The 24,764-nt window shown below is 48.9% G+C and overlaps 3 protein-coding genes across 4 annotated transcripts; 1 reads left to right on the forward strand and 2 right to left on the reverse strand.

The window, feature by feature from the left end:
* Positions 1–826: 826 nt before the first annotated feature.
* Positions 827–1,802, reverse strand: HIGD2A (HIG1 hypoxia inducible domain family member 2A). Its single transcript, XM_010946214.3, has 2 exons — positions 1,595–1,802; positions 827–1,246 (listed from the first exon to the last, which is right to left on the reverse strand). The coding sequence occupies exons 1-2, from the start codon at positions 1,746–1,748 to the stop codon at positions 1,080–1,082; spliced, it is 321 nt and encodes a 106-aa protein (XP_010944516.1). The 5' UTR covers positions 1,749–1,802; the 3' UTR covers positions 827–1,079.
* Positions 1,803–1,825: 23 nt separating this feature from the next.
* On the forward strand, positions 1,826–11,496 carry NOP16 (NOP16 nucleolar protein). Its single transcript, XM_010946215.3, has 5 exons — positions 1,826–2,136; positions 2,227–2,335; positions 3,447–3,516; positions 10,092–10,198; positions 11,061–11,496. The coding sequence occupies exons 1-5, from the start codon at positions 2,030–2,032 to the stop codon at positions 11,202–11,204; spliced, it is 537 nt and encodes a 178-aa protein (XP_010944517.1). The 5' UTR covers positions 1,826–2,029; the 3' UTR covers positions 11,205–11,496.
* Positions 11,497–13,026: 1,530 nt separating this feature from the next.
* On the reverse strand, positions 13,027–22,848 carry ARL10 (ARF like GTPase 10). Of its 2 annotated transcripts, XM_074350262.1 has the most exons (5): positions 22,196–22,848; positions 21,361–21,562; positions 18,321–18,496; positions 17,075–17,225; positions 16,459–16,596 (listed from the first exon to the last, which is right to left on the reverse strand). In XM_074350262.1, the coding sequence occupies exons 1-4, from the start codon at positions 22,376–22,378 to the stop codon at positions 17,118–17,120; spliced, it is 669 nt and encodes a 222-aa protein (XP_074206363.1). In that variant the 5' UTR covers positions 22,379–22,848; the 3' UTR covers positions 16,459–16,596; positions 17,075–17,117. The 2 variants fall into 2 exon arrangements, with proteins under 2 accessions (XP_074206362.1, XP_074206363.1); XM_074350261.1 differs by lacking the exon at positions 17,075–17,225 and having other exon boundaries at positions 13,027–16,596; positions 22,196–22,833.
* Positions 22,849–24,764: the final 1,916 nt, after the last annotated feature.

The following is a 24,764-nucleotide window of genomic DNA, read 5'->3' on the forward strand; positions in this document are numbered from 1 at the left end:
GCCACAATATCCTGCTCTACATTTATGATCTCTGCCTTACAGCTGAAAGACCATGGTGGGGACAAGAAGCTTAGCTGGCCTTCGTCATACACTCCACTGAGAAATCTGGACTGTGTCAGGAGGCTCAAGAAGTAGTTGTATTGTCTTCACTTCCTCTTTTCTGGTAGCTTGCAGCTGGTGTTGAAAGTGATGGAGTCACAGATGGAAGGAACCTGGATGTGAATCAACCCTTTAGGGCTGACTGCAGACCAGGAACCCCTGTCTGAGACTTCACATGAACGAGAAACTCACAAGTCCCCTCTCTTCTAGAGTCTGCTCAGGTCCCCATCCTCCTTTCTTCCGTAACCATAAAACAAGAGGTGCTGCCACAAACCACTGGCAAGCTTTGGGATTATGCGCTACGCTCTTTCCATTTTGCCAAGCTGCTTCTCTAAGCCTCAGTTTCCTGTTCTGTAAGAGGCATCAAGACCCAAGCTGAGATGGTCTAGATCAGTGGAGCCTCAGGCGGTGGGAGTGGGGTCAGGAGCAGACGCACAGTGGAGGGCAGAGCTCCCTGCCCCTGACAGAACCATGGGAGGCCTCATGTGAAGGAAGGTTTTCTACTGAAAGTTTGAAAATTGTTGGAAAGATCAGGTTTTTTTCAGATAACATCACTCACTAGAGTCTTTTCTACTTTTAACAAGTGCCCCGGGGGTGACTGTTACCAGGAAAGTTTGGGAATCATTACACTATCCCATGTCTAAGGGCCCCTGCAGTCTTTAGTCTCTTCTCCTAAAACCAAAGGCCAGAAACCATCGGGGTGAGGCTGGGAATGAATTCACCAAGCTACAAGTAGGTCAGAGTTTATTACGTAGGGAGTGGAGAGGGTTCAGCACAAATAGAAGTATGCCACACTCAAACTGAACCAAACCTAAGGTTTCTGAAAAAAAAAAAAAATCTGTCGATTTCACAATTGGCCACTTCCGCCCCCGCTGATTCAGGGGCACATCAGGGGAGATGAGGGAATAATTCCTGCCGCCGGTGGTTGCTCCCCGGGCTGGGAATAATCTCCCTGGAGCTTTCAAGGCCAGGCCACCGGCTTAAGATCGAGATCTCATTGAAGATACAGCTAGACCCGCCAGGATGGCCACGACCGTGAAGCCCTGGGCGGCGATCCGGGTGCGCATCATGAGCTGGGAGCGCTGGCTCTGACCCCGGTGGAAGCAGAAGAGGCCGTAGGTAAGGGCAGCGGCTGTGCCCAGGCAGCCTGAAGAGGAGCCAAAACATGTGAGAAGTGGCAGGTATGGCCCGCTTTGGGCTTTCCCCCGCTAAGGTCAAGAGCTCTAAACGGCAGCTGAGGGGAGGAAAGTACCGCTGGGGTCTGGGTGGGAGGGGTCGGTGGAAGCGGGGTCCTACGAGTCAGAGTCCGCCCCATCCCAGCCGCTCAGTCCCCCTCAGCTCCAGCTCCAATCATGTTCCCGCCCCGCCCCGCCCCTTTGCTACATCTCTGGTCCACCCTCATTCTCGTCCCCCCTGGTGTCCCCGGTCCTCCACTATTTCATTTCTTCTGACATCAACAACCTCTCGGTCTACAGTTCCTACCGCTCCCGCTTACCTATGGGTACCATTGGATTCTCGCGGGTCTTGCGAATAAACTTGTCCTTGAAGCTTTCCGAAGTGCTGTATACAGTGGGGCTAAAGCCCTCAATGACTGGGGGCTGCGATGGTTCAAAGGGTGCCTCCGGAGTCACAGGGCCAGGAGCCGCCATGTTCCAGCCAACATCTGTAGGAGAAATCCCGGACGCTAAGCTCCGCCTCCTGATGAAGTCATTAAAGAGGGCGGGGGAAAGAACTATGCTGAGCGTTGTACGCAGGCGCACACGCTCATTGCATTCTGGGAGTTGTAGTACTCAGCATGCTAGCGCTACGAGGAGGACTACATTTCCCAAAAATCTGCAAAACCACGCGCGCACTCGCCGGAAGGAGCCTTCTCCACGAGGTGCTGGGGTGAGAGCGTCCAGTTTGAGTTGCTGGTGTTGTGGTCAGCGCGATGCCCAAGGCCAAGGGGAAGACCCGGAGGCAGAAATTCGGTTACAGTGTTAACCGGAAGCGTCTGAACCGAAATGCTCGACGGAAGACAGCGCCGCGGATCGAATGGTGAGGGGACTGGGCTTCAGGAGGCACGGGGCCTCGGCCAAGACTGCAGGCGAGATGACAGTTCCGCTGTCGCCCTCTCTTTTGCCGTAGCTCTCACATCCGACATGCCTGGGACCAGACCAAATCGGTGCGGCAGAACCTGGCCGAGATGGGTTTGGCTATGGACCCTAACAAGGCGGTGCCACTGCTTAAGAGAAAGGTACAGACATGGTAGGGTCCCGGCCCTTGTCCCCCGCCATACTTAGCTGGGTTTCAGAATCCTCGCCATTACTTCCCTCACTCCCCACAGCCAACTTGGTCAGCCTGTACTGACTGTGGTTGCCAGGCCCTTTACCTGTACCTCCCTCGTACTTCCTCCCCAGCACATACTGGACGTGGGTTGGAGCTTCTCCTTTCCTTCTCCACTCACCTTTTTCTCTGAAATTAAACTGTTTGGGCCCCTTGGCATCTCCATGGTAATTTCCAGAATTTGCCTTTATTCTGCCCTTAGCTTTCCTGGTAAGGAGTTTGAGATCTTTACTTCCTGTTCGTTACACCTTTCCCCAGTTATCCAATCATCCTTGGTCTGAGGCTTCCCTAGGGCTATTTCCTCCTGAATAAGTCTTTTTCTGGACCACTCTCAAAAATAGCACCCCTTTTCACTCAGTAACTTCTTCCCTGCTTTATTTTAATTCACTGGCACTTGTAAATACTTGATGGTATATTACATTATATATTTGTTTGTGTTTATTGTCTTTGCCTGTTCCCCCCAACATAATCTCCTTGGGGAAGAGGACTTTGTGTTCCATTCACTACTAAATCCCCAGTGGTGCTTAGGATGTGACTAGTCCTCAATAAATAGTTAATATGAAGAGTGGGCTTGCTGGTTAAATTTTGCCCCCTTACTTTGAAGCAAGTTTCTTTTTATCCCTTCATTTTTCCAGAGGAAGATGGCCCTACTGTTTCTTGAGCAAATGTGAAGCTGTAGCCAAGCATTGTCAGCTTGCTCTTCCCCATAGAGAAGATAACCTGATATCTCTCCCTCAGTGTAAAGTCCTTTCATGTGCATTGTTTCATTTGATAATTGCACAATGAAGTGAGGCAGGCAAAGGGTATTATGCCCATTTTATAGATTGACACAGAAAGATGAATTGCTTGCTTGAGCCTCTTGGAAACCATGAAGTGTCCGGGGCATTGGTTGTTCTTGTCATCTGTTCCTGCCTGACCTTGTAGAGGAATTCTTATGGGTAATGCAGGAGCCTTTAGAATTTTCCCTTATCTAGAATCTTTTCCTTTGTCTACTAAACTCACACAGTCTCTGTTCTCTGCAGGTAAAGGCCATGGAGGTAGACGTAGGGGAAAGGCCTAAGGAGCTTGTGCGGAAGCCCTACGTGCTCAATGGTGGGTATGGGCCACATTCCTCTAGGTCACTCTAGGTCACCATCCAGCAGTCAGGGCTGGAAGGGACTCTCAGATCTTCTCATTTTACAGTTGGAGAAACTGAGGTTCAGAGGGAAGAACCAGGCTGGTTCAGGGCTCACAGAGTTAGGACTGTGTCCTGGCTGAGACATTTTCAGTCTACTAACTAAACTCCAGTGTATGAGGGGAGCTCAGAGATGGTCACAGAGGATGGAACCAGTGCCTAAGCGGATAGAAGAGAAAACTGTCTCAGGCATGCATTCAGGTTCTCATGAGTTTAAGGATGAACACATTTTTAGAGATTCCACCATCTAATCTTTCCAGTGACAAATCAATTTCATGTATATTAAGGCTACAGAGACTGAATATTAAAACAGAAGAAGGTAGATTCTGCAGGGAAACAAGAATGCTATGAAATTCTCTACCCTTCCTTCCTCTTACCTGTCTGAGATTTTTAATAGTTCTTCTGAAGGTTAAAGTATTTGAATGTCCAGACATTTGATTCAAAATTCTGTGAGTTCCTCTCTTTAGTCTATCTCAGTGATTCTCCTAAGAGTTATTGCACAGGATTGTATATAAAAAACTGTGTGTACTTACTGTAGTCAAAGCTAATCTTAAAAAGTTTTAATTCTTTGATTAAAGAAGTTTTTAATTGTGGTAAAAAAACACATAAAATTTACCATCGTAATCGTTTAAAAATCTGTAGCTCTGTAGTTTCAAGTATATTCACATTGTCAGGCAACAGATCTCCAGAACTTTTCTTTCTCTCTCTCTTTTGTTTTTGAAGTTATCAATTTATTTTTAATTTTAAAAATAACTTTATTGTGGTATAATTTCTGTACAGTAAACTACACATATTTCAGATGTATAGTGTGATGAATTTTGATAGATCTGTACGCCTATGAAACCACCACTACAATCAAGATACCTAACATTTCCATCACTCCCCAAGAGGTGCAAATTTCGAACTCCCAGTTTATCCCTTCCCACCTCCTTTACCCCCTGGTAACCATAAGTTTGTTCTCTAAAGTCTGTAAGTTTGTTTCTGTTTTGAAATAAGTTCATTTATGTCTATTTTTTAGATTCCAAATATAAGGAATATCATACGGTATTTTTCTTTCTCTTCCTGGCTTCACTTAGAATGACAGTCTCCAGGTCCATCCATGTTGCTGCAGATGGCATTATTTTATTCTTTTTTTTTTTTTTTTTTAAATTTAAGGAAGGTACTGGGGATTTGAACCCAGGACCTCCTGCATGCTAAGCATGCTCTCTACCACTGAGCTATCTCCACTCCCCTAGTTTATTCTTTTTTCTGGCTGAGTAGTATTCCATTGTGTGTGTGTGTGTGTGTGTGTGTGTGTGTGTGTGTGTGTGTGTGTGTGTGTGTGTGTGTGTGTGTGTGTGTGTGTGTGTGTGTGTGTGTGTGTGTATGTATACCATGACCTCTTTATCCAGTCATCTGTTGATGGACATTTAGGTCGTTTCCATGTCTTGGCTATTGTAAATAGTGCTGCTGTAAACATTGGGGTGCATGTTTCTTTTCAAATTATATTTTTCTCTGGATATATGTCCAGGAGTGAGATTGCTGGATCATATGGTAAGTTTATTTTTAATTTTGTAAGGAATTATACTGTTTTATACTGCCTTCCATAGTGGCTGCACCAATTTACATTCCTACCAACAATGCAGGAGGGTTCCCCTTTCTCTACATCCTCTCCAGCAATTATTGTTTGTTGACTTTTTGATGATGGCCATTCTGACTGGTGTGAGGTGATAACCTCATGGTAGTTTTGATTTGTACTTCTCTAACAGTTAGCAATGTTGAGCATCTTTTCATGTGCCTTTTGGCCATCTGGATGTCTTCTTTGGCAAGCTGTCTGTTTAGATCTTCTGCCCATTTTTTGATTGGGTTGCTTGTTTTTTTTTTTTTATATTAAGCTGGATGAGCTGTTTGTATATTTTGGAAATTAGTTCTTTGTCAGTCAAATCATTTGCAAATATTTTCTCCCATTCTGTAGGTTGTCTTTTCATTTTGTTGATGGCATCCTTCGCTGTGCCAAAGTTTTTAAGTTTAATTAGGTCCCATTTGTTTATTTTTGCTTTTATTTGCATTACTCTAGGAGCTGGTTTGAAAAAAGTATTTCTGGGATTTATGGCAGAGTGTTATGCCTATGTTTTCATTTAGGAGCTTTATAGTATCTGGACTTAAATTTAGGTCTTTAATCCATTTTTGAGTTTATTTTTATGTATAGCGTTAGACTGAAATTGTCTTTTAAAGGTAGCTGTCCAGTTTTCCCAGCACCACTTATTGAAGAGACTGTCTTTTCTTCATTGTACATTCTTACCTCCTTTGTCATAGATTAATTGACCATAGTGTGTCGGTTTATCCCTGGACTTTATCCTGTTCCATTGACCTCTGTGTCTGTTTTTGTGCCAGTACCATACTTTTTTTTTTTTTTAAATTGAAGTATAATCAGTTACAATGTGTCAGTTTCTAATGTACACTATAATGTCCCAGTCATGCATATATATACATACATTTGTTTTCATATTCTTTTTCATTAAAGGTTATTACAAGATACTGGATGTAGTTCCCTGTGCTATACAGAAGAAACATCGATTTTTATATACAGTGTTTAACCTTTACAAATCTCAAACTCTTACATTTATCCCTTCCCACCCCTTTGCCCCAGTAACCATAAAATTGTTTACTATGTCTGCAAGTCTGTTTCTGTCATACAGTTTTGATTACTGTAGCTTTGTAGTATAGTCTGAAGTCAGGGAGCGTGATTCCCCCAGCTCCATTCTCCTCTTTCTTTGTTTTGGCTATTCGGGGTCTTCTGTATTTCCACACAAATTTTAACACTTTTTGTTCCAGCTCTGTGGAAAACGTCATTGGTAATTTGATAGGGATTGCATTGAATCTGTATATTTCCTTGGGTAGTATGGCCATTTTAACAATATTGATTCCTCCAATCCAAGAACATGGTATGTCTTTCAATTTATTTATGTTGTCTTCAATTTCTTTCATCAGTGTCTTATAGTTTTCGGAGTACAGGTCCTTTGCCTCCTTGGGGAGGCTTATTCTTAAGTATTTTATCTTTTTTGGTACGATGGTAAGTGGGATTGTTTCCTTAATTGCTTTTTCTGCTATTTTGTTGTCAGTACATAGAAATGTAACTGATTTTTGTATATTAATTTTGTATCCTGCAACTTTACCAAATTCATTGATGAGCTCTAGTAGTTTTCTAGTAGCTTCTATAGGGTTTTCTATGTACAGTATCATGTCATCAGCAAATAGTGACAGTTGTACTTCTTTTTTCCAGTTTGGATTCCTTTTCTTCCTTTTTTCCCCCCTCTGATTGTTATAGCTAGGGCTTCCAAAACCATGTTGAATATAAGTGGCAAGAGTGGGCATCTCTGTCTTGCTCCTGATTTTAGGGGAAATACTTTCAGCTTTTCACCATTGAGTATGATGTTAGCTGTGGGCTTGTCATATATGGCCTTTATTATTTTGAGGTATGTTCCCTCTGTGCCTACTTTCTGGGGGGTTTTAACATAAATGGATGTTGAATTTTATCAAAAGCTTTTTCTGCATCTGTTGAGATGATCATACAGTTTTTATTCTTCAGTTTGTTAATGTGGGGTATCACATTGATTGATTTGCAGATTTTGAAAAATCCTGGCATCCCTGGCATAAATCCCACTTGATCGTGGTGTGTGAGCCTTTTAATGCATTGTTGGAGTCGATTTGCTAGTATTTTGTTGTGGATTTTAACATCTAGATTCATAAGTGATATTGGTTTATAATTTTCTTTTTTTGTGGTATCTTTGTCTGGTTTTGGTAGCAGGGTGATGGTGGTCTCATAGAATGAGTTTGGAAATGTTCCTTCCTCTGCAATTTTTTGAAATGGTTTCAGAAGGATAGGTGTTAACTCTTCTCTAAATGTTTGGTAGAATTCCTCAGTGAAGCCGTCAGGTCCTGGACTTTGGTTTACTGGGAGTTTTTAAATTACTGACTCTATTTCAGTACTGGTAATTGGTCTATTCATATTTCCCATTTCTTCCTGATTGTACCTTTCTAAGAAAGTACATTTCTTCTCCATTGCCTTTTTTGTTGGCATGTAGTTGCTCATAGTTAGCCTCTTGTGATCCCTTGTATTTCTATGGTGTTGGTTGTAACATCTCCTTTTTCATTTTTGATTTTATTAATTTGGGCCCTCTCCCTTTTTTTCTTGATGAATCTACTAAAGGTTTATCAATTTTGTTTATCTTTTAAAAGAACCAGCTTTTAGCTTCATTGATCTTTCCTATTGTTTTTTTTTAAAGTCTCTCATTTATTTCTGCTTTAATCTTATGATTTCTTCCCTTCTACCAACTTTGAGTTTTATTTGTTCTTCTTTCTCTAGTTGCTTTAGGTGTAAGTTTTGGTTGTTTATTTGATATCTTTCTTGTTTCCTGAGTTAAGCTTGTATCACTATAAACTTCCCTCTTAAAGAACTGCTTTTGCTGCATCCCACAGGTTTTAGATTGTTGTGTTTCATTTTTATTTATATTCTTTGATTTCCTCAAAGATCCATTTAGTAGTATATTTTAGTTTAGGAGTATATTGTTTAGCCTCCACATGTTTGCAGTTTTTGTAGTTTTTTCTTGTAGTTGATTTCTAACCTCATAGCATTGTGGTTAGAAAAGATGCTTGATATGACTTCAGTTTTCTTACATTTACTGAGGCTTGCTTTGTGGGTCAGCATGTGGTCGATTCTGGAGACTGTGCACTTGAGAAGAATGGTTTCTGCTGCTTTCAGTTGGAATGCTCTAATAATATTAATTAAGTCCATTTGGTTTAATGTGTCATTTAAGACCTCTATTTACTTATTGATTTTCTGTTTGGATAATCTGTCCATTGATGTAAGTGGGGCGTTAATGTCCCCCACTATTATTGTGTTACTGTGAATTTCTTCTTTTATGTCTGCTAACAGTTGCCTTATATATTGAGGTGCTCCTATGTTGGGTGCATATATATTTACAATTGTTATATCTTCTAGGATTGATCCCTTGAGCATTATGTAGTGTCATTTGTCTCTTGTAACAGTCTTTATTTTAAAATCTATTTTGTCTGATATAAGTACTGTTACTCCAGCTTTCTTTTGGCTTCCATTTGCATGGAATGTCTTTCTCTGTCCCCTCACTTTCAGCCTGTATGTGTCTCTAGCTCTGAAGTGGGTTTCTTGTACACAGTATATATATATGGGTCTTGTTTTTGTATCCATTCAGCCAGTCTGTGCCTTTTGGTTGGAGCATTTAACCCATTTACATTTAATACATTATTGATATGTATGTTCTCATTGCCATTTTGTTAATTGTTTTCGATTTGTTTTCTGGTCTCTGTTTTCTCTTCTTTTTGTTCTCTTCTCTTGTGGTTTAATGACTGTAGAGTTACATTGGTTTGCAGTTACGTCTGAGGTCTTGGTATAGAAGTCTATATATATACATAATTGTTTTAAGTTGCTGATCTCTTAATTTCAAATGCATTTTAGATGCCCTGAGTTTGTACCCTCTTCCCCTCACGATTACTTTTCTTGTTTCTAGTTGTGGCCTTTTCTTTTTTTACCTAGAGAATCTCCTTTAACATTTGTTATAAAGCTGGTTTGGTGGTGGTGAATTCTTTTAGCTTTTGCTCATCTATGAAGCTTTGATTTCTCCATCAAATCTCCATGAGAGCCTTGCTTTGCATCTTACAAAACTGAAGCTCTAAAGTATTCTTGGTTGTAGGTTTTTCCTTTTTATCAGTCAACCAGGTCAAAGATAATCTTGACTATAAACAGTTTTAGCACCTGATCCCGGATAAGATTCGACTACTTTGTTTCTGTGAGGTAGCTATTTTTCTCCCTTCATAGATGTGGAATTGGGGAGTGTTTGCCTAGCTTCTTTTTTTTTTTTTTTTTTTTTTTTTTTCAAAAAATTTTTAAAATAGTGGTGGGGGAATTGAACCCAGGACCACATGCATGCTGAGCATGCACTCTACCACAAGCTATACAAACCCCTACCCCCGCTATTTTAGAAGTAAGGCCATTATTGGCTCCATTGCTTGGGTTTTCCCCTCACATGGAGCAGAGAGGTGCCTCAGGCCCTAGTTCTCATTTATTCAGACCTTTCCATTTTCATGCACTGCTGTTAACACCTGAAGATTTTCTCAGAGAGTCTTAGAGCTGGAAGGGAGCCCTGCTCTGTGGACAGGCAGTGTGTTGTCACCTCCGTCCCCAGGAGCTGGCACTAAGAGATTATTGGTTTGGTGCCTTCCTTTTACCCATCTGCAGCCCAAAGAGAGACGACTTGCCTTTTAGGTAGCTGCCATACTGATAGATGCTTGTGCCTTAGGCAGAGCCCGGGACCTGAGGGGCCAAAGGGGAAGGTTCTAGCACTGAGTTTGGAGATGGAGAGGCAAAGCTCATCAGATGGCTGGTGTAGCAACTCTTGTGGCTTGGGCCTGACTGAGCATCTCCGATTATGTGGGAAGCAGGACCTCATTCCCTGTCTCCTGGTTTCTCTCAACCCAGACCTAGAGGCCGAAGCCAGCCTTCCAGAGAAGAAAGGAAATACGCTATCCCGGGACCTCATTGACTACGTTCGCTACATGGTGGAGAACCACGGGGAGGACTATAAGGTGAGCGGCTCAGGCCTGGCAGCAGGAACCGCTTGGGCCCCTGGGGAAGGTACCCTGGACCATCCGGGGTCCGATCTGCCTGCCTCCTGCCTGTTTCCTGAGACTGAGTGGAAACAAAGGGAGGAAAGAGACTCTGGGAAGTGAATTCCATTGACAGAATGATCATAGCTGGATAGACTGAGGGCCTGTGGGTCATATCCCACTCCTAGATACATTGTTTTGCTTGCATGGTATTTTTAATGAACTTGAACTACAGTTGACCCCTGAACAATTTGGGAGTTAATCTGCGTATAATTTATAGCCGGCCCTCTGGGTCTGTGGTTCCTCGCATCTGGGAATTCGGCCACCCATGGACCATGTAGTGCTATATTATTATTATTATTATTATCATCATCATCATCATCATCATCATCATCATCATCATCATCATCATTTAGTGTTACAGTATTTACTATTGAAAAGTATCTGTGTATGAGTTCAAATCCGTGTTGTTCAAGAGTCAACTGTAGTTGCCATTTTTATTATGGGAGGTTTCAAATGAAGTTCCTTATTTTTGGCTTCTCTTAAAAACTGAAAGTTCTAAAAAAAAACAAACAAACTAAAAAAACCCTGAAAGTTCTGGCTACACTGGACCCCTGTGCCCGGGTGGGATCAGTTGGCTATGGATGGAGAATGAGCTGCTCTGCTGGCCCAGCTCCTGCCTAGTCGCTGAGGGCATCCATACCCATGTCCCCACTTACACTATGGCTTTTGAGGTGAGGAATCTGATCGTCAGGAACGGGAGGTGACTTGCCCAGCGCAGGGCTAGGCTTTGAACCTCTGCCGGTCCAGCCCTCCTCAAGTGGCCCTTCTCCCTTCTTAGGCGATGGCCCGGGATGAGAAGAATTACTATCAAGATACCCCAAAACAGATTCGGAGTAAGATCAACGTCTATAAGCGTTTTTACCCAACAGAGTGGCAAGCCTTCGTCGATTCTTTGCAAAAGAATAAGATGGAGGTTGAGTGACTGGTTTACGTCTGCCCCAGGCTGAGGCCTCCTCCTGGACCAGAGAAGCTGGAGCCAGGGTTTAAGACAAGAAGGGGCATGTGGCCAGAGATGCGGCTGGCCAGACCCCTGGAATCAAAAGGTTACACACACACCCACTCTCACACTTCCCTCTCTGGGGAAGACACTGTCTCCCAGAGGCTCCAATTTAGAGTCTTCTGGGAGCTCTGGGAAAAGTCGGAACCTGCTATTTTCAGAGCAGATGATGTGTTTGAATATAGACTGTGTACAATAAAATACAGTATTTTACTTCCCTGATGGTTTTGTGTTTGCTGTTCCCTGCCACGCCCTGGGGCTGCCCCTGCAAAAACCTACTCAACCAGGGCAGAGGGGCCACCAGCCCTTTCTGCTCCACATTCATGGGCTCTCCCAGGCGTAGCCTCCCTCCTCTTCTGCCCTGTTCTGGTTCTCCTGCTCTCTGCCTTGGTTTCCTGCACACGCAGTTCCATTAACGCTGCTACGGAAGACTGCAGGGAATCCGGGGCTGCTTGGAAGGGGCCTGCGTGGCCAGTGCTAGCCCTACCCCACTCCTTGGCCCTGGTCTCAGGCCAGCTGTGGCTTATGTGCCAGAGGGTCAGGAGGTACACTGCTGCATCCTGGTCTGCCTTCTCCCCTGCTTGTCTCTCCTGATGGGAACCTGAGCCCCCAAATCTGCTGAGACTGCTCGGTGGACTGCTGAGTACCACTCTGCTGTGTGCCAGGCACTGGGTTGCACACTGCACGGTCATTCCCTGGGGCCAGGCCTGCCCGATTTGGTTGCCAGGACCACAGGCAACGTGTGAGGTGGGCACTTTATTATCTTCAGTTATTAATAATACAAAAACCCTCTTGTTCCTAAGGTTTCTCTTTAAATCTGTCTCCCCTCACTGCTCTTGAAAAGAAGGGCTTAATGTTCTCACACAGAACGTTTCACATAAAGCCCTGTAAGGTGGTGTGGGTTTATCTTCATCTTACAAGTAAGGAAACAGGCTTGAGAGGCATCAGTGTGGGGTTAGTCTGATGACGAAGCCTAGACTTTCACTTGCTGACCTTCTCTTCGGCCCCTGAAGGCAGCCCATCCATCCCACACCATTAAGGCAGGCTGGAAACTGGACAGAAACCCCGTCAGACCCAGCCTGCTGGGCGCCAGCAGTGACTGGCCACCGTGCCCACGGTTAGCGCAGCCTTTAGGATGGCGTCTGCAGCAGACCTCCCGAGGGCCTTCAGGATTTGGCCTCCTAACTTCTGTCCCTCACAGCATTCCAGATTCAGGCCTTTGACTAGGCTGGGCTCTTCCCTTGTTTTCTCACCCAGCTCAGGTGCCAACTTGAGGAAGCCTTCCGCTGCCCCAGGCTGTGGAAGTGTCCCAGAGTCCTCATGCCCGACTTCCTGTAGCCTGCTGCTAGTCGGCTTGACAACCCCTACCAGACTGGGCTTGAGTGCCGGGACCTCGTCTGGGGATCCGAGAGCCCAGCCCAGAAGCAGGTGCTTGTGGGGGTGCTTGCAGGACGGCGCGGCCTCCATCCGGACCTCTGGCGTGGAGGCAGGCAGATGTCCTGCTCCCATTTCCACGGCCAGCCCTGGAACGCCTCCCCAGGAAGGGTCTGGGTACCTCCCCCAAAGTACTGGGCTGGACCAAAGCTGATGTTCTTGCCACCCGACTCCCACAGGGACTGAAGGGACAGGGCACTAGGACTTGGTGTTTGACAACCTGTGTCACAGTAAGTGTCCTAGCTGCCCGTCCCTGGGACTGTGAGTACCCAGCACATGTTCCTAGAGGTCAGAATTCAAAGGACACCACATCCAGATTTTTGGCATTTATTGTACACCTCAAACAGCCATCGACACTCCATGTTACGCATCTTGTGGGTCTGGGGTCACAAGGCCTGGGCTGGGGCAGCCAGGCTGCTTCTTCCAGATCTTTGATGGGACTCTTCCTCTTGTCCCTTAACGGGCGGATCTCCTGGAGGCAGCAGGGGAAGCTGGAGGTTCCCCTTTCACAGCTACTAGAGAGGACTCTGAGGACGTGTGAGCAGACGGCCCGGACCGCCCCAGTCTAAGGTCTGGGGCAGCTGCGCGAGGACTGACAGCACAGGTTTTAGCAGCTGGATGAACTGCTGGCGGTAGCTACTGAACTAGTGAAAGAACAGAATGTCCTCCAAAGGCAAGTGGAAACATTTGTTGGAGAATCTGGGTTTTCACTCTGGCAGACAGGCTAGTTGTGAGATTTTTCATCAGCATTTCTCTGCGGAGGGTCGGGAGGCCGTGATGGACCAACTTCACCTCCTCCCCAGTGCTTATAAATGGATGCCCCTGCGTCAGCGCAAGCTTCCAACGGGCAGGTCTGGGCACCAGCAGGTGCCACAGGAGGCTTCTTGGGACAGGCAGCCAGTCCATGGTGGTGGTCCCAGCAGCCTCAGGCGCCCTCTTGCCCAGACCATCTGTATGTCCAAGCTCTGGGCCAAGCTGGCCTCTGCTCAAAGGGATGGCAACAGGTCAGAGAAGAGAAGCTCAGAAGCCATGGTTTCATTGAAATAAGTCTTAAAAACAGAAGATCCCAGTGCCAGGGTGAGTGATCCAGGCACGGGTTCAACTGGCAAGAAGCAAAAGCTTCCTTCTCGTGTGAGGTGGGCACTGGGTGGTCAGCGCCCACCCACTCTCGAAGAGTCTTCATTCGAACATGAGAGCTGCCTACTGCTTACTCCCTATTCCCAGGCTTAGGCTGGTGGGTAGCTGTAGAGGCAGGGCAGTGGGGGGAACACAGGAATTCCACTTTGAGATGAACAGCTGCACGTAACGGCTGGTTCCCAAAAGCATTTATCTGGGCTCCTGAACCAAAGTCACGTTCAGGAACAAGGAGGGAAGAGCATGACAAGGCCAGGCAGCGAGGTGTTCTTAAGAAAGGCCTTTCCCCCACTTGGCTGCATCTGGTCCTGGTGGAAGCTGGAGCAGATGAGTACTGGTTGGCACCTGGCCTGGAGGATGGGCCAGCAGCTCCACCAGAGGGGCGCCGCCGTCAGCCACAAACATGGTGAGGCACACCCCCAGGCCAGCAGAGCGTCTGTGCTCTGTCCAAGTACCAGAGAGGTGGCACCCCGTACCTTCAGTGCCCCTCAGCGCTGTGTGTCTTCTGGTGTGCCACTGGGACCTGCTGGTTCTGGTAGTGGTCTCAAAAAGCCGCTCAAGTAGATATAGTTAAACTCTATACTCAAGTTCACGTTCCCACAGTGGGGACTTTAAACTCTGTACTGCATAATGGTACTCATTAGACCAAAGGCAGATCTTAGTAGAAAAAGGAGTCCCCCCGACAATGCTGGCTCCAGACACCACTTTCAAATGCTAGAGGACAAGGCGGAGTTCATAGAACAGAGAAATAAGGTTTCTCAACCTTCCAAGGACAAAATGAAACGTCAGCGAAGTTTCAAAGGCTACTCTAAAACCCATGGCATTCCTGAAATATGAAATCACTTCTTAATGCAGAAACTTAATCAGAATTTCAAACAAACGGATTCTATTCTGAGACACCCACAGCCCAAGAGCTTCCAACGATCGTGCTCACTTCTGGACTCCGGGAGCCTCCCGCCCCGCCTCCCTGCCCCGCCCCTCTGGCACGGCCACGGCGTGGAACTGAAGCACTCTGAGTAAATGTCAAATGAAACAAAGGCACATAATCTCTATTCTCAATTAAAAAGCAAACCGAGTTGGGTTTCTCCCCTAAAAAAAGGTCCATTTGTGGCTGTTGACTATTCAGTGGCCCCTGACAGACAAAAGGCTCCTTCTTCTGCCTGCACCAAAGAGAAGTGTCAGTACAGAGACAGTCCTTATGCTGGCTGATCACTGAGAACACGAGAATTACGGAATGTGTACTGGAGAGGACACTAGAAATCCTGTCCAGCTTCGCCTTAGCCAGGGAGTCAGCAGGTCCAGAAAGGCAGATGGACCACAGGCTACCTAGCAGGTTGGTCTGCTAATTCTCATTACTTTTTATGTGGATGTCCACGATAAAACTGCCTCTCTGAGTCACTTGTTACCTACGCAGGAAGGGTCTGTATCCCTTGGATGTTCTGGTGGAGTTTAAGTTCACGTGGATCATCGTGACGTATTATGCTGTCAGTTACAGCCACAGAGGGTGGGGGCAGCTGGAGCTCTGTCTCCACTGATGCACGTGGCTTACCACACTGTCATTCATGGTTCCAGCGGTCTTCCTTGAAGCTCCCGGTTCTCCATGACAGTCATCTGGGGTTTTGATAACAGCACCTAGAAACAGAGCCTAAAACTCTGGCCTGTTCCTTTCATAAATAAATAAATAATTAAAACGCAGTTCGGAGGCCACCGCTGACAGTCGTCTTCCCAGGGACACACGCGGCTCCTTCCTTCCCCAGACGTATGTAAACATGGGCACTGGCACAGTCAGTGTAATAGCAGCAGCCTCTGTCTCCAGATTAGGTGCGGGGGGTGGGGCTTTCAGTTTTTCCGACGAGGGGGTGAACACCACTTACTCCACAGTCAAGAGAGGCTGGCAGTCCAGGCCTCAACCTCAGGGAGGCAGGGAGGCTTCGGAAAGCTCCTCGCTGGGACCGCGAGGATCGTTCTCATGCTTCCTATGTTCGTGGCTGGGAAGTGCTTCTCCAAGTTAGAAAAACCCATACAAATCACCTCCCTTTAAAAAGGGTGGCCCTGGGGCCAGAGGCAGAGATTGCACAAGGCCACACGAGCCAGCTGGGGCTGGAGGACAGTGCAGGACTGGGGGCGAGAGCTCAGGGCATGCTGCCCAGAATCTGCCTGCACGAGAGGGGTGTGAAGCCACCAGGAGGGAACAATCTAGACTGGGCGTCCTTGGCACACCTATGCTGGTCCTCAACCACCGGGACCCGCATGGCGGGCAGAAAACAGCCCACTGAGCAGCTCACTGAACAGGCCAGAGGAGGAGGCTGCCTTCCCTGGTGAAAGCGGGATCCACACCCGGCCGAGAATGAGCAAGACACTGTCCTCTCCCACCCTCTGCCTCCCTGCTTCCGCCTCACCAGGAAGGCTTCTGTGTGGTTCCCGGCCCTGCCCAGGTCCTGCTCTCGAGAGGGCAAGGAGGGGAGAAGGGAGGTGCCGCCACGTGGCCCCTGCCCCAGGCCCCGCTGGGGATGCAGAAGCAGGAGGAGCAGAACTGGGGTCCCCAGGGCTGACCGGCGACCAGGCGGGCGCTGCCCTAGGAGAGAAGCTCCAGGAGCAGTCTCCAGATGTGCACGGTGCCAGGGTTCTCGAAGCCAGGTCCTGCAGGGGCGATGCTGGCCGCCAAGAGGAAAACTTCCCGTTGGCTATCGACAGCCTGCAGGCCCAGCTCCTGCTGCAGCTCCACCATGCTCATGGCCTCGCTCAGGTCCTGGGGGGAGACAGAGTCAGCGCTGGCAGTGTCTCCCAACAACACCCCCTTGTTACCTAGATAATAAGCTTCTCTGGCTACCCCGGGGGAACACCAGGGCCTAAGTTCCCAGAGGCAGCCCCTGGCCCCTTGGTCTAAACTCCCTTCCTCATCTGTGACTTTCTTTTGTACCAACCCCTTCGCACTCATCATTCTTATCCACAGCCACTGTGCTAAGAAACGGCACTTCCCCTAAGTCAGGCGTTGTGAGAGGCACTTGGTCTTACTGAATTCTCACAGCCCACACTTCACTGACGAGGAAATCTGCTCAAGGACGTGAAGTCATTTAGCCAAACAGTGGTAAGTGGCAGAGCCAGGTTTCCAACCCAGGTTGCTTTGATGACCAAGTTCATGACCTTTATAGGAATCCTAGCTCAGATTCCTAAACTTAATGGCAGGGAGATCTTACAGTAGGGTCACTTCCAGACAAGGTCCTTACCTCCCCCAGACTCCTAGAAACCCGCTGAGGAAAACAGAGGCCACTACACGTGTGGCTGGGGATGGTGCATTTTAATTTCAAGCCTGGCCCAAGATGAAAATGATTCTTCTTGGAACAACTCGTAAAATGCTGGGACCTTAGGTGTTGTCTCCTGTAGGTTCAAAATCACTATAAATTATAATTTATATATAGAATGATGATGTGATTCATTGTCCAAACATGGGTACTTCTGAGACTCAAAGTGGGTACTATTAATAGTTAAACCAGAACAACAGACATAAGAGGGGATTGTCCCAGGCCGACCAGGACATATGGTTACCCTATTTATAAATGACTGTCAAGTATTTCCTGATAGGCAAGGGGAAACTGAGATCAAGGACGTACAGCCACTACCCAAGCCAGGCTGGAAACATTTCCTATAGCTCTCAGGGACATGGGAACAGGCCACAGGAAATACAACAAGCCTCTACACTGTGGCAGTCTCGGCTGGTATTGAGAATGGCACCTCACGTGCGTGATGCCGAGTTGCTGGGCCCAAGGCAGCCCGCTGACACCCAGGACAGGCGGAGTGTAGTGGTTAAGAGCAGGAAGTTTTCTGAGGAAGATCTGAGCTCACGTCCCGGCTTTGCCGCATACTGGCTATGACTTGGGTTAACAGCAAGGCCTATCATGGGAGTTTTTGTAGGACTGAAGTGAGGTCCCGATTAGCAGGTGCACAATAAATGTTAGTTATTATTATTTAATCTGTTCAACTTCTTATCACTTCCCAGCTAAAGGTCTCTGATCTAGGGTCAGAAATCACAAGGACATAGCAGAGAGGAAAAGGTGCCGGTTTTGGAGCTGGACATCCCCCCTTCACTATTTTCCAGGTGTACAAAATCCCTCTCAGCTTCAGATTCCCCATCTGTAAGATACAAACAGTATCTGTACCTTGTCGGGTAAACAGAAGTGTAATATGAAATGTTATTTAAAACCACACCTGGGAGATAGTGGATACTCAGTAATTATTTTTCTCATTTCTCTGGGATGACAGGTGACAGGGAGGCAAAGAGAAAGGCAGAGAGAGGATGAGGATTAGGGATGAGGAAAGAGCACAGGCAGCAGAGGCTGGGGACAGCAACACAGTCCAGCCGCAGGTCATGGGCCTGGGCCTGACTCCCTCTCCGGTGCTCCCCACCCCTGCCCCTGCCTAGGCACCTGCGGACCAAGCCCAACTGGCGTTGAGCCAGCCTGCCGCGGCCCTCACCTGCTTGTTGGCCACCACGACGACGGGTAAGTCAGGGTCCTTATCCAGCAACTTGTGCAGCTCCTGGCGGGCCCAGGGCAATCGCAGCCGGTCAGCTGAGTCCACCATGAACACCAGCACATCCACTTCATTCACAAACTCCTTCCAGTAGAAGCGCAGATTCTGGCTGCCGCCGACTGAGGAGAGGCCAGGGGCCAGCTCAGAGCCCCCCTGGGCCCGGGCTTTCTATGCAGAGCCCATCCCACCCCACTTGAGCTTCCTGAGGCTCCACCGGCCAAGAGCAAGGGAAGGGCACAGGTTCCAGGGCCAAACAGACCTCGGCTTCGCTCCAGCTGACAGCTGGGTCTCCCTGAGCAGGCCGCTGTCTCCAAGCATGTCTCCTCCTCTGAACTAACCTAACTCACCTAACAGGTTGCAGCAAAGCCCACAGGTACCACATGCCATGCACCCTTCACAGGACTGGTGGAAGATACGAGCTCAATACACAGTACTCTCTGGTTCTTTTCCTGGGCTGCCTTGCTTCCTCCCAATTCCTAGCTTCCCCCTGGGGCAGCGGTGGCTGTGTTCAGCAGCCAGGATGCCCTGCCCTACCTGTGCACAGCCATTCTCCATTCAGCCTCTCTCGTTCAGTCTGGTCACCCCATTTTCTTTCCTTAGGAATGTCATACTTAATCCCGCCACCACGTGGCTGCCCAGGCAGCATCCCCAAGCTGGGTTGTGTTCCTGTTCCTCTCTGTCCCTCTGCAACGTCCCCATAGGTCACCCTGCATCCTAGAGTTTTTGGTTATACCTCTGACCCTTGTGGACTCTAAGCTCTTTGAGAGTTAGAGCTATTTACCTCTGAATCCCCCCAAAGCCCTCAGCACAATGCCTGGCACATAGCAGGCACTCAACAAGTATATACTGAGTGCTTACTAGGTGCCAAGCGCTGATCTGGGTGCTGGGGATACAGGGGTGAGCAAGGCAGGCAGGGGCCCTGCTCTCAAGGAGCTCCCTCCGTCACCAGGATGGACACAGCAATGACATACAAAGACATTTCACAGAAGAAGGAAATAAAATGGAAAAAGTGAAAGTGGCTGGGGGGGTGTGCTGCTGGCTTTGGACTGGGTAGTCTGGGAAGGCGGTCTAAGGAGGTGGCATGTGAGCTGAGTCTGGGACGATGGGGAAGGAGCTGGTTATGAGAAGAGGTAGAGGAAAGCATTACAGGAAGTGGGCAGAGCAAGCTTGATGTGTTCGAGAAACAGAAGGTGGCCAGGGTGGCTGAGGCGCCGCCAGGGGAGAGAAGGAAGCCATGACCGGGAAGGCTGGCTAGGGCTGGACCACACAGGGCCGGTAAGGCCACCGTGAGGCTGATGGGAGCCCCTTAAGTATTTTAAGCAAGAATGACATGATCTGATCTGAGTTTCTGAAAGATCCCACTGGCCGACACTGAAGGTAGAAGCGGAAGCAGGAATACCAGCCAGGAGACTGTTGAAGTCCTGGGAGATGACCGTGGCTTGGACCAAGCAGGCAGAGATGGAGGTGGAGAGACGTGGACAGATGCAGAATCTATTGGAGGATAAAGTGGTCAGAACTAGCTCACAAAATGGATGTAGGAGGTGTGGGGAAGGGAAGAGTCATCACAGATCCACAAAGGGCTCACTGTCAGCTGGGCTCCAGGCTGAGCACTGTAGGAGACCACAGCAAAGTGAGTGTCATGGGAGGGGAAAGCCCCAGGACTTGAACGGGAGATCTGGGTTTGAATCTGGGTTGAGTGACTCTATTGGGCCTGGGTTAACTGGTCAAACCCTTGGGTAACATGAAAATAACAAACCACTTCTTCCAGGGTTGAAGGAGGGGGACACTGTCTTTGCCAGACAGAGTGGGCCTCAAGTGTGCAACCCCTACTTGATTTTCCGGTGTCCCTGTAACAAGAGGTGGGAGACACGGAAAATTTGTTGAAAGGACTGAATCCCAGGTGAATATCAACGTTGGCTACAATCAGGGAGAAAAGATGTAGCCAGGGCAGGCTAGCAGGCAAGTCCCTGAGACCAGAGGAATTGGGCCCATTCAGTTCAACAGCCAGGCCCTCAGAGTCTGACCCTACCACTTAGCACTTAACTCAACCCACCTCGTCTTTGCAGTCTGAGTCCTCTGGCTGGCAGAAGTCTACCTGTCCCTCCCCGCTGAGTCCCTGGCTGGACACAGGTAGTTAAGTACTGCTGCCCTTTCAATACCCTCTCTCCCATCCCCTTCCAGGATCCCAAGAAGCCTAACACTGAGGGCATGGGGCTGCTCAGACCCTCTCTGATCACTCACTCAAGAAGCTCTCCCAGGTGCCAGCTGGGTGCTAGGCCCTAGGGGCCAGAGCTGGATCAGATAGATCTGTGCCCCAGATGCCTCATCAGGGACACAGGCTGTTATGCAGCAAATACTGCAGCAGAAGGGGAGCCCAGAGGAGCAGCTCTTAACCTGGCCTCACAGGGATATCATGTTTGACCTAAATCTTACAAGGATGAGTAGCAGTTTGTCAAAGGAAGAAGGGTTTTCTAGACTGGCAGGGCAGTGCATGTAAAGCCCAAAACATAAGAAAGAGAACAGCAAGCACCCTTGAGAAACAAGCAATGTGGATGGTGCTTAACATCCAGAGCCCAGAGGCAGACAGTCTGCATTAGCAGACCAGCAAGCTGCGTGAGCTTGGATAGATTATGTAACTTTCTGGGTTTCACATTCCTCATGCAGGACATATATAATGACAGTAAGTAACTGTTTCCGGTTTTATGGAGTTGTTGGGAGGATTTTTAAAGTAATGTCTGTCAAGTGCTTGGCATACAGGAAACTTCAGCTGTTAGTATCTCAGCGTTAGGCATGTGAGCTGCAGTATGGGTGAAGGACGGGACACCCCAGCCAGAATACAGAGCTTGGACTGTACCCTGTGCCCCAGGGAGGCACAGGAAGGGCTTTACATAGGGATGTGTCCTGCTTAGATAAAAAGCCCCGGCTTGGGTCCAGCTGAGATGATGGGGAGACAGGGTGTTGGGGTGGGGTGGGGTCTGCTCACTCTCCAACAGGTCCACCTCGAAGTCCTTGGTGGGCAACCGCACAGAGTTGAAGCCCCAGGTAGGGATGTGGCCCTCCAGCGGTGGCTTCCCGGCCAGCACTCGCAGGAACGTGCTCTTCCCGGAGCCATCCAGCCCCAGCACCAGCACCTCGCGCTGCTCCAACTCCTCCAGCGCCGGCTCCTCATCCTCCTCGTCCTCGGGCTGCGGGGCACAGGTCAGGCTGGGGCCGGCACCCTCCCTCCTGCCCCTCCGCGAGGGAAGACCGAAGGCCCCTAGGGCCCATCCCCACCCTCCGGCCGTCAAGGGGCAGGTCTGGTGCAGAGGGACGAGCGCTGCTTTTGGAGTCCTGAATCCCAAACCCCGTTCTTCGGGCTTTTCCTGAGTGAGCTATGGCAAATTCCTCGCCCTTGAGGAGCCTGAGCCGCCTCGGGCCAACAGTCTCCACATTCCCGGGCCTCAGGGACCACCACGTCAAGGTAACGCGCCCAGCGCCGAGATCCAGGGAGGGGCGCGGGACCTCTCCCGGCATCCCCCGGGCGCGCGCATTGCGCAGGCGCCGGCCAGGCGCGGGCTGGAGCCGGCGCGGGCCCGACGGTGCTGCGGAGCCGTGCGCTCGTGCTCCGGCGACCGCGAGGAAGCCCGAGGCCTACGGCGGTGCAGGACAGCGCCGCCCACTCCCCCAAACGCCCACCCATCCCTCCGCTCCAGGGCTCCCGGCCGCCCACCGCCAGCCCACACGGGCCAGGCCTGCGGTGCCAAGCGGCCATCCCGCAGGGCGGCAGCCACACCCCTCGGCGGCACGCGCGGAGGCGCAGACCCCGGCCCGGCACTCACGTCCCACTCGTCCCACTCCGGCAGGCGGGCGGGCTCCGCGCCCCACCAGGCCTCGCCTCGGTCCCAGCGCCGCTCCCGTCCGCGGCCGAAGTAGGTCTTCCAGAGGATGAAGAGCACCGAGCCGAGCACGGCTGCCGCGCCGCCCAGCGCCAGCACCAGGGGGCTCAGAGGCCGCGGCGCCATCGGGCCGGGCGAGGGGCGCGGATGCCGGCGGCACAGGCCGAACCGGCCGGCCTGCCGAAGATGGCCCCGCAGCGACTGCGGCGGCCGCGCCCACTCGCCCACCCACCGCAGCCCCGCACTACAAGCCCCACAATGCACCGCCGCTGTCGCGATAGGCCGCCCGCATCCTGGCGGCGGGGGGCTCTGGCCAGAGAGCGCTGGGACCTCCCGCCCCCTCTGCAAGACGCGGTGTGGAACAAGAGGCTGTGCCTAGGGAGGACAAGAGGCCGTGATACTGGTGTCTACCAAGGGGTTAGCTCACGGCTGTTCCAGGTTACCCTTTAAAACAATGCCCCTAAGAAGGGAAAACCGAGACCCTAGTTGTACTGTAGTGGTGCAACCTCCATTCAAACCCAAGCGATCTCTCCTGGGCATCCCTCAAGATCTCAGACAGGAATTGCTATGAGGTGGCAGGTTATGGGGTGGTAGAGGCGGGACTGAAATCCACGGTCTCTGACTTTTAGTACTCGCTACCCTCCTTTGGCTGCTGCTTGGCCCCCAGGGGTTCTGCTCTCGTGGAGTCTTTTGGCGTCCGGATGAAGCTGGCAGGCCCAGGAGTCAGTGTTCAGACCTGACTACCTTGTCCTCCGTGACCCCCAGTGACTGCCAGCTTTTCCAGGTGTTGCACAAGGAGGGTAAGCAGGGGAAAGGCTGAGGTACTTAAGAGGACCCCAAGAGGGGCTGCGGTGTGAAGGGGTGTATTTTTATTGTAAGCCACCCCATGTCATACAGAGTGGGGTTGGGGGTGGACTCTGGACTTTTTTCTAGTCACCCACAGCTATGCGCAGATTTCTCCTATTTCTTCTGCTTCTGGTTACTACCTCTCCTTTCCATTTCAGCCCCACCTCCAGATAATGTGCATTTCCTATTCCTCCCTCCACCCACGGATAGAAACTGTTCTCACCAGGGTCTCTAACAAACACCTTGTTGGTAAATCCCTTGGTAGCATCTTATTCTTATCTTGCTTGATCTCCTGGCACCATTTAACAGTGTTAAATCTTAACAGATGCCTTAGTCTTGGGCTGTCATAACAAAGGACACAGACTGGGTGAAAAACAACAGGAATTTATTTCTCACAGTTCTAGAGGTTAGGAAGTCCAAGATCAAGGTCTCAGCTGATTCATTTCCCTGGTAGGGCTCCCTTCTTGGCTCACAGGCAGCCACTTTTCTTACTGTGTCCTCACATGACAGAGAGAGTCAGCTCTGCTCTCTCTTCCTCTTCTTACGTAGACATTAATCCCATGATGGGACCCCACCCTCTTGACCTCAACTAAATTTAGTTACTTCCAAATACTATCACATTGGGGGTTAGGGCTTCAACATATGTATTTTAGGGGGATACAACCATTCAGTCCATAACAGCAGGTTAATAAGGAATGCTTAAATAGACTTGCTAGTACTTTCCCCTGAAACAGATGAACTGCCCCCCATATCAGTGACACAACACATCAAGCAAGGGCAGGAGTGAGTGGTCTTAAGAATATTAATAACCAGTTTAGCATAAGCACCAAACAGGGGTAGGTACTGAAGTGAGAACAGAAACTGTCTAGGAACCTGCTGACCTTACAGGGTTAGGCTCCTCTCCAGCAGTCGAAGAGCATCGTCTCTGCAGATGGGCAGGGCAGGGGAAGAGCCCAGAAGCAGCTGTGCTGAGCATGCCTACCGCCTTCTCCCAAACTCCCAATTCAAAGAAATTACTTCTCTGGGGAGAAGTGAGTGAGGCTCAGCGAGAGAGCCTAACAGTGTGACTCCAGTCCTGTGTTTCAAGACCATTAGTGAATTATGAAATCAATTTATTAGATAGCAAATATATATGTAATGAAATAGAATATATATATGTATATATATAATGAAATAGAATAGAAAAGAACAGAGTGGAAAATAACATCCTTTTAAGAAATTTTAAGTGTGTGTGTGTGTGTGTGTGTGTGTGTGTACTGGGGTACCATGTAAAAAAATTTCTATACCTTTTTCATGCTTTTTGAATTTTCTCAACCCGATCTTCATACTTGCTTACTTGGACTTTGGCTATATCCACTCTGTTATTAACCCCATCCTCTGAGGTCTTTATTTCATGTATGACATTTTTCATATCTGGCTGTATAGTTCTTCTGTATGACTTTTTGTCCCTCCTTCATATTTCCCAAATCCTCTCTTTTCCTTTTTAGAGTGATACTTAAAATGTGTATTTTCATTTCCTGTCCTGCCTCGTCCGTTAACTCTGCTGTGTCTGGATAAGGTCACCCTGTATGTTGTCTTTCCTTTGGGTGTGTCCTTCCACTGTCTCTTACCTACCCTGGGAGCTCCTGTATCTTTGAGGCGAGGACTGAGTGCCTAGGGGAGGGGG

The sequence above is a fragment of the Camelus bactrianus genome, chromosome 22 (assembly GCF_048773025.1).
Source record: "Camelus bactrianus isolate YW-2024 breed Bactrian camel chromosome 22, ASM4877302v1, whole genome shotgun sequence".
In the NCBI taxonomy this organism is placed as follows: domain Eukaryota; kingdom Metazoa; phylum Chordata; class Mammalia; order Artiodactyla; family Camelidae; genus Camelus; species Camelus bactrianus.

Coding starts and splice junctions, on each gene's coding strand:
- HIGD2A (XM_010946214.3), bottom strand. CDS start 1,748: ATGGCGGCTCCTGGCCCTGTGACTCCGGAGGCACCCTTTGAACCATCG. Junction 1,247..1,594: donor GAATCCAATGGTACCCATAG/GTAAGCGGGAGC, acceptor GCTCCTCTTCAG/GCTGCCTGGGCACAGCCGCT.
- NOP16 (XM_010946215.3), top strand. CDS start 2,030: ATGCCCAAGGCCAAGGGGAAGACCCGGAGGCAGAAATTCGGTTACAGT. Junction 3,517..10,091: donor GAAGCCCTACGTGCTCAATG/GTGGGTATGGGC, acceptor CTCTCAACCCAG/ACCTAGAGGCCGAAGCCAGC. Junction 10,199..11,060: donor ACCACGGGGAGGACTATAAG/GTGAGCGGCTCA, acceptor CTCCCTTCTTAG/GCGATGGCCCGGGATGAGAA.
- ARL10 (XM_074350261.1), bottom strand. CDS start 22,378: ATGGCGCCGCGGCCTCTGAGCCCCCTGGTGCTGGCGCTGGGCGGCGCG. Junction 18,497..21,360: donor CGAGGTGGACCTGTTGGAGA/GTGAGCAGACCC, acceptor GCCTCTCCTCAG/TCGGCGGCAGCCAGAATCTG. Junction 16,597..18,320: donor TCGTGGTGGCCAACAAGCAG/GTGAGGGCCGCG, acceptor GTCTCCCCCCAG/GACCTGAGCGAGGCCATGAG.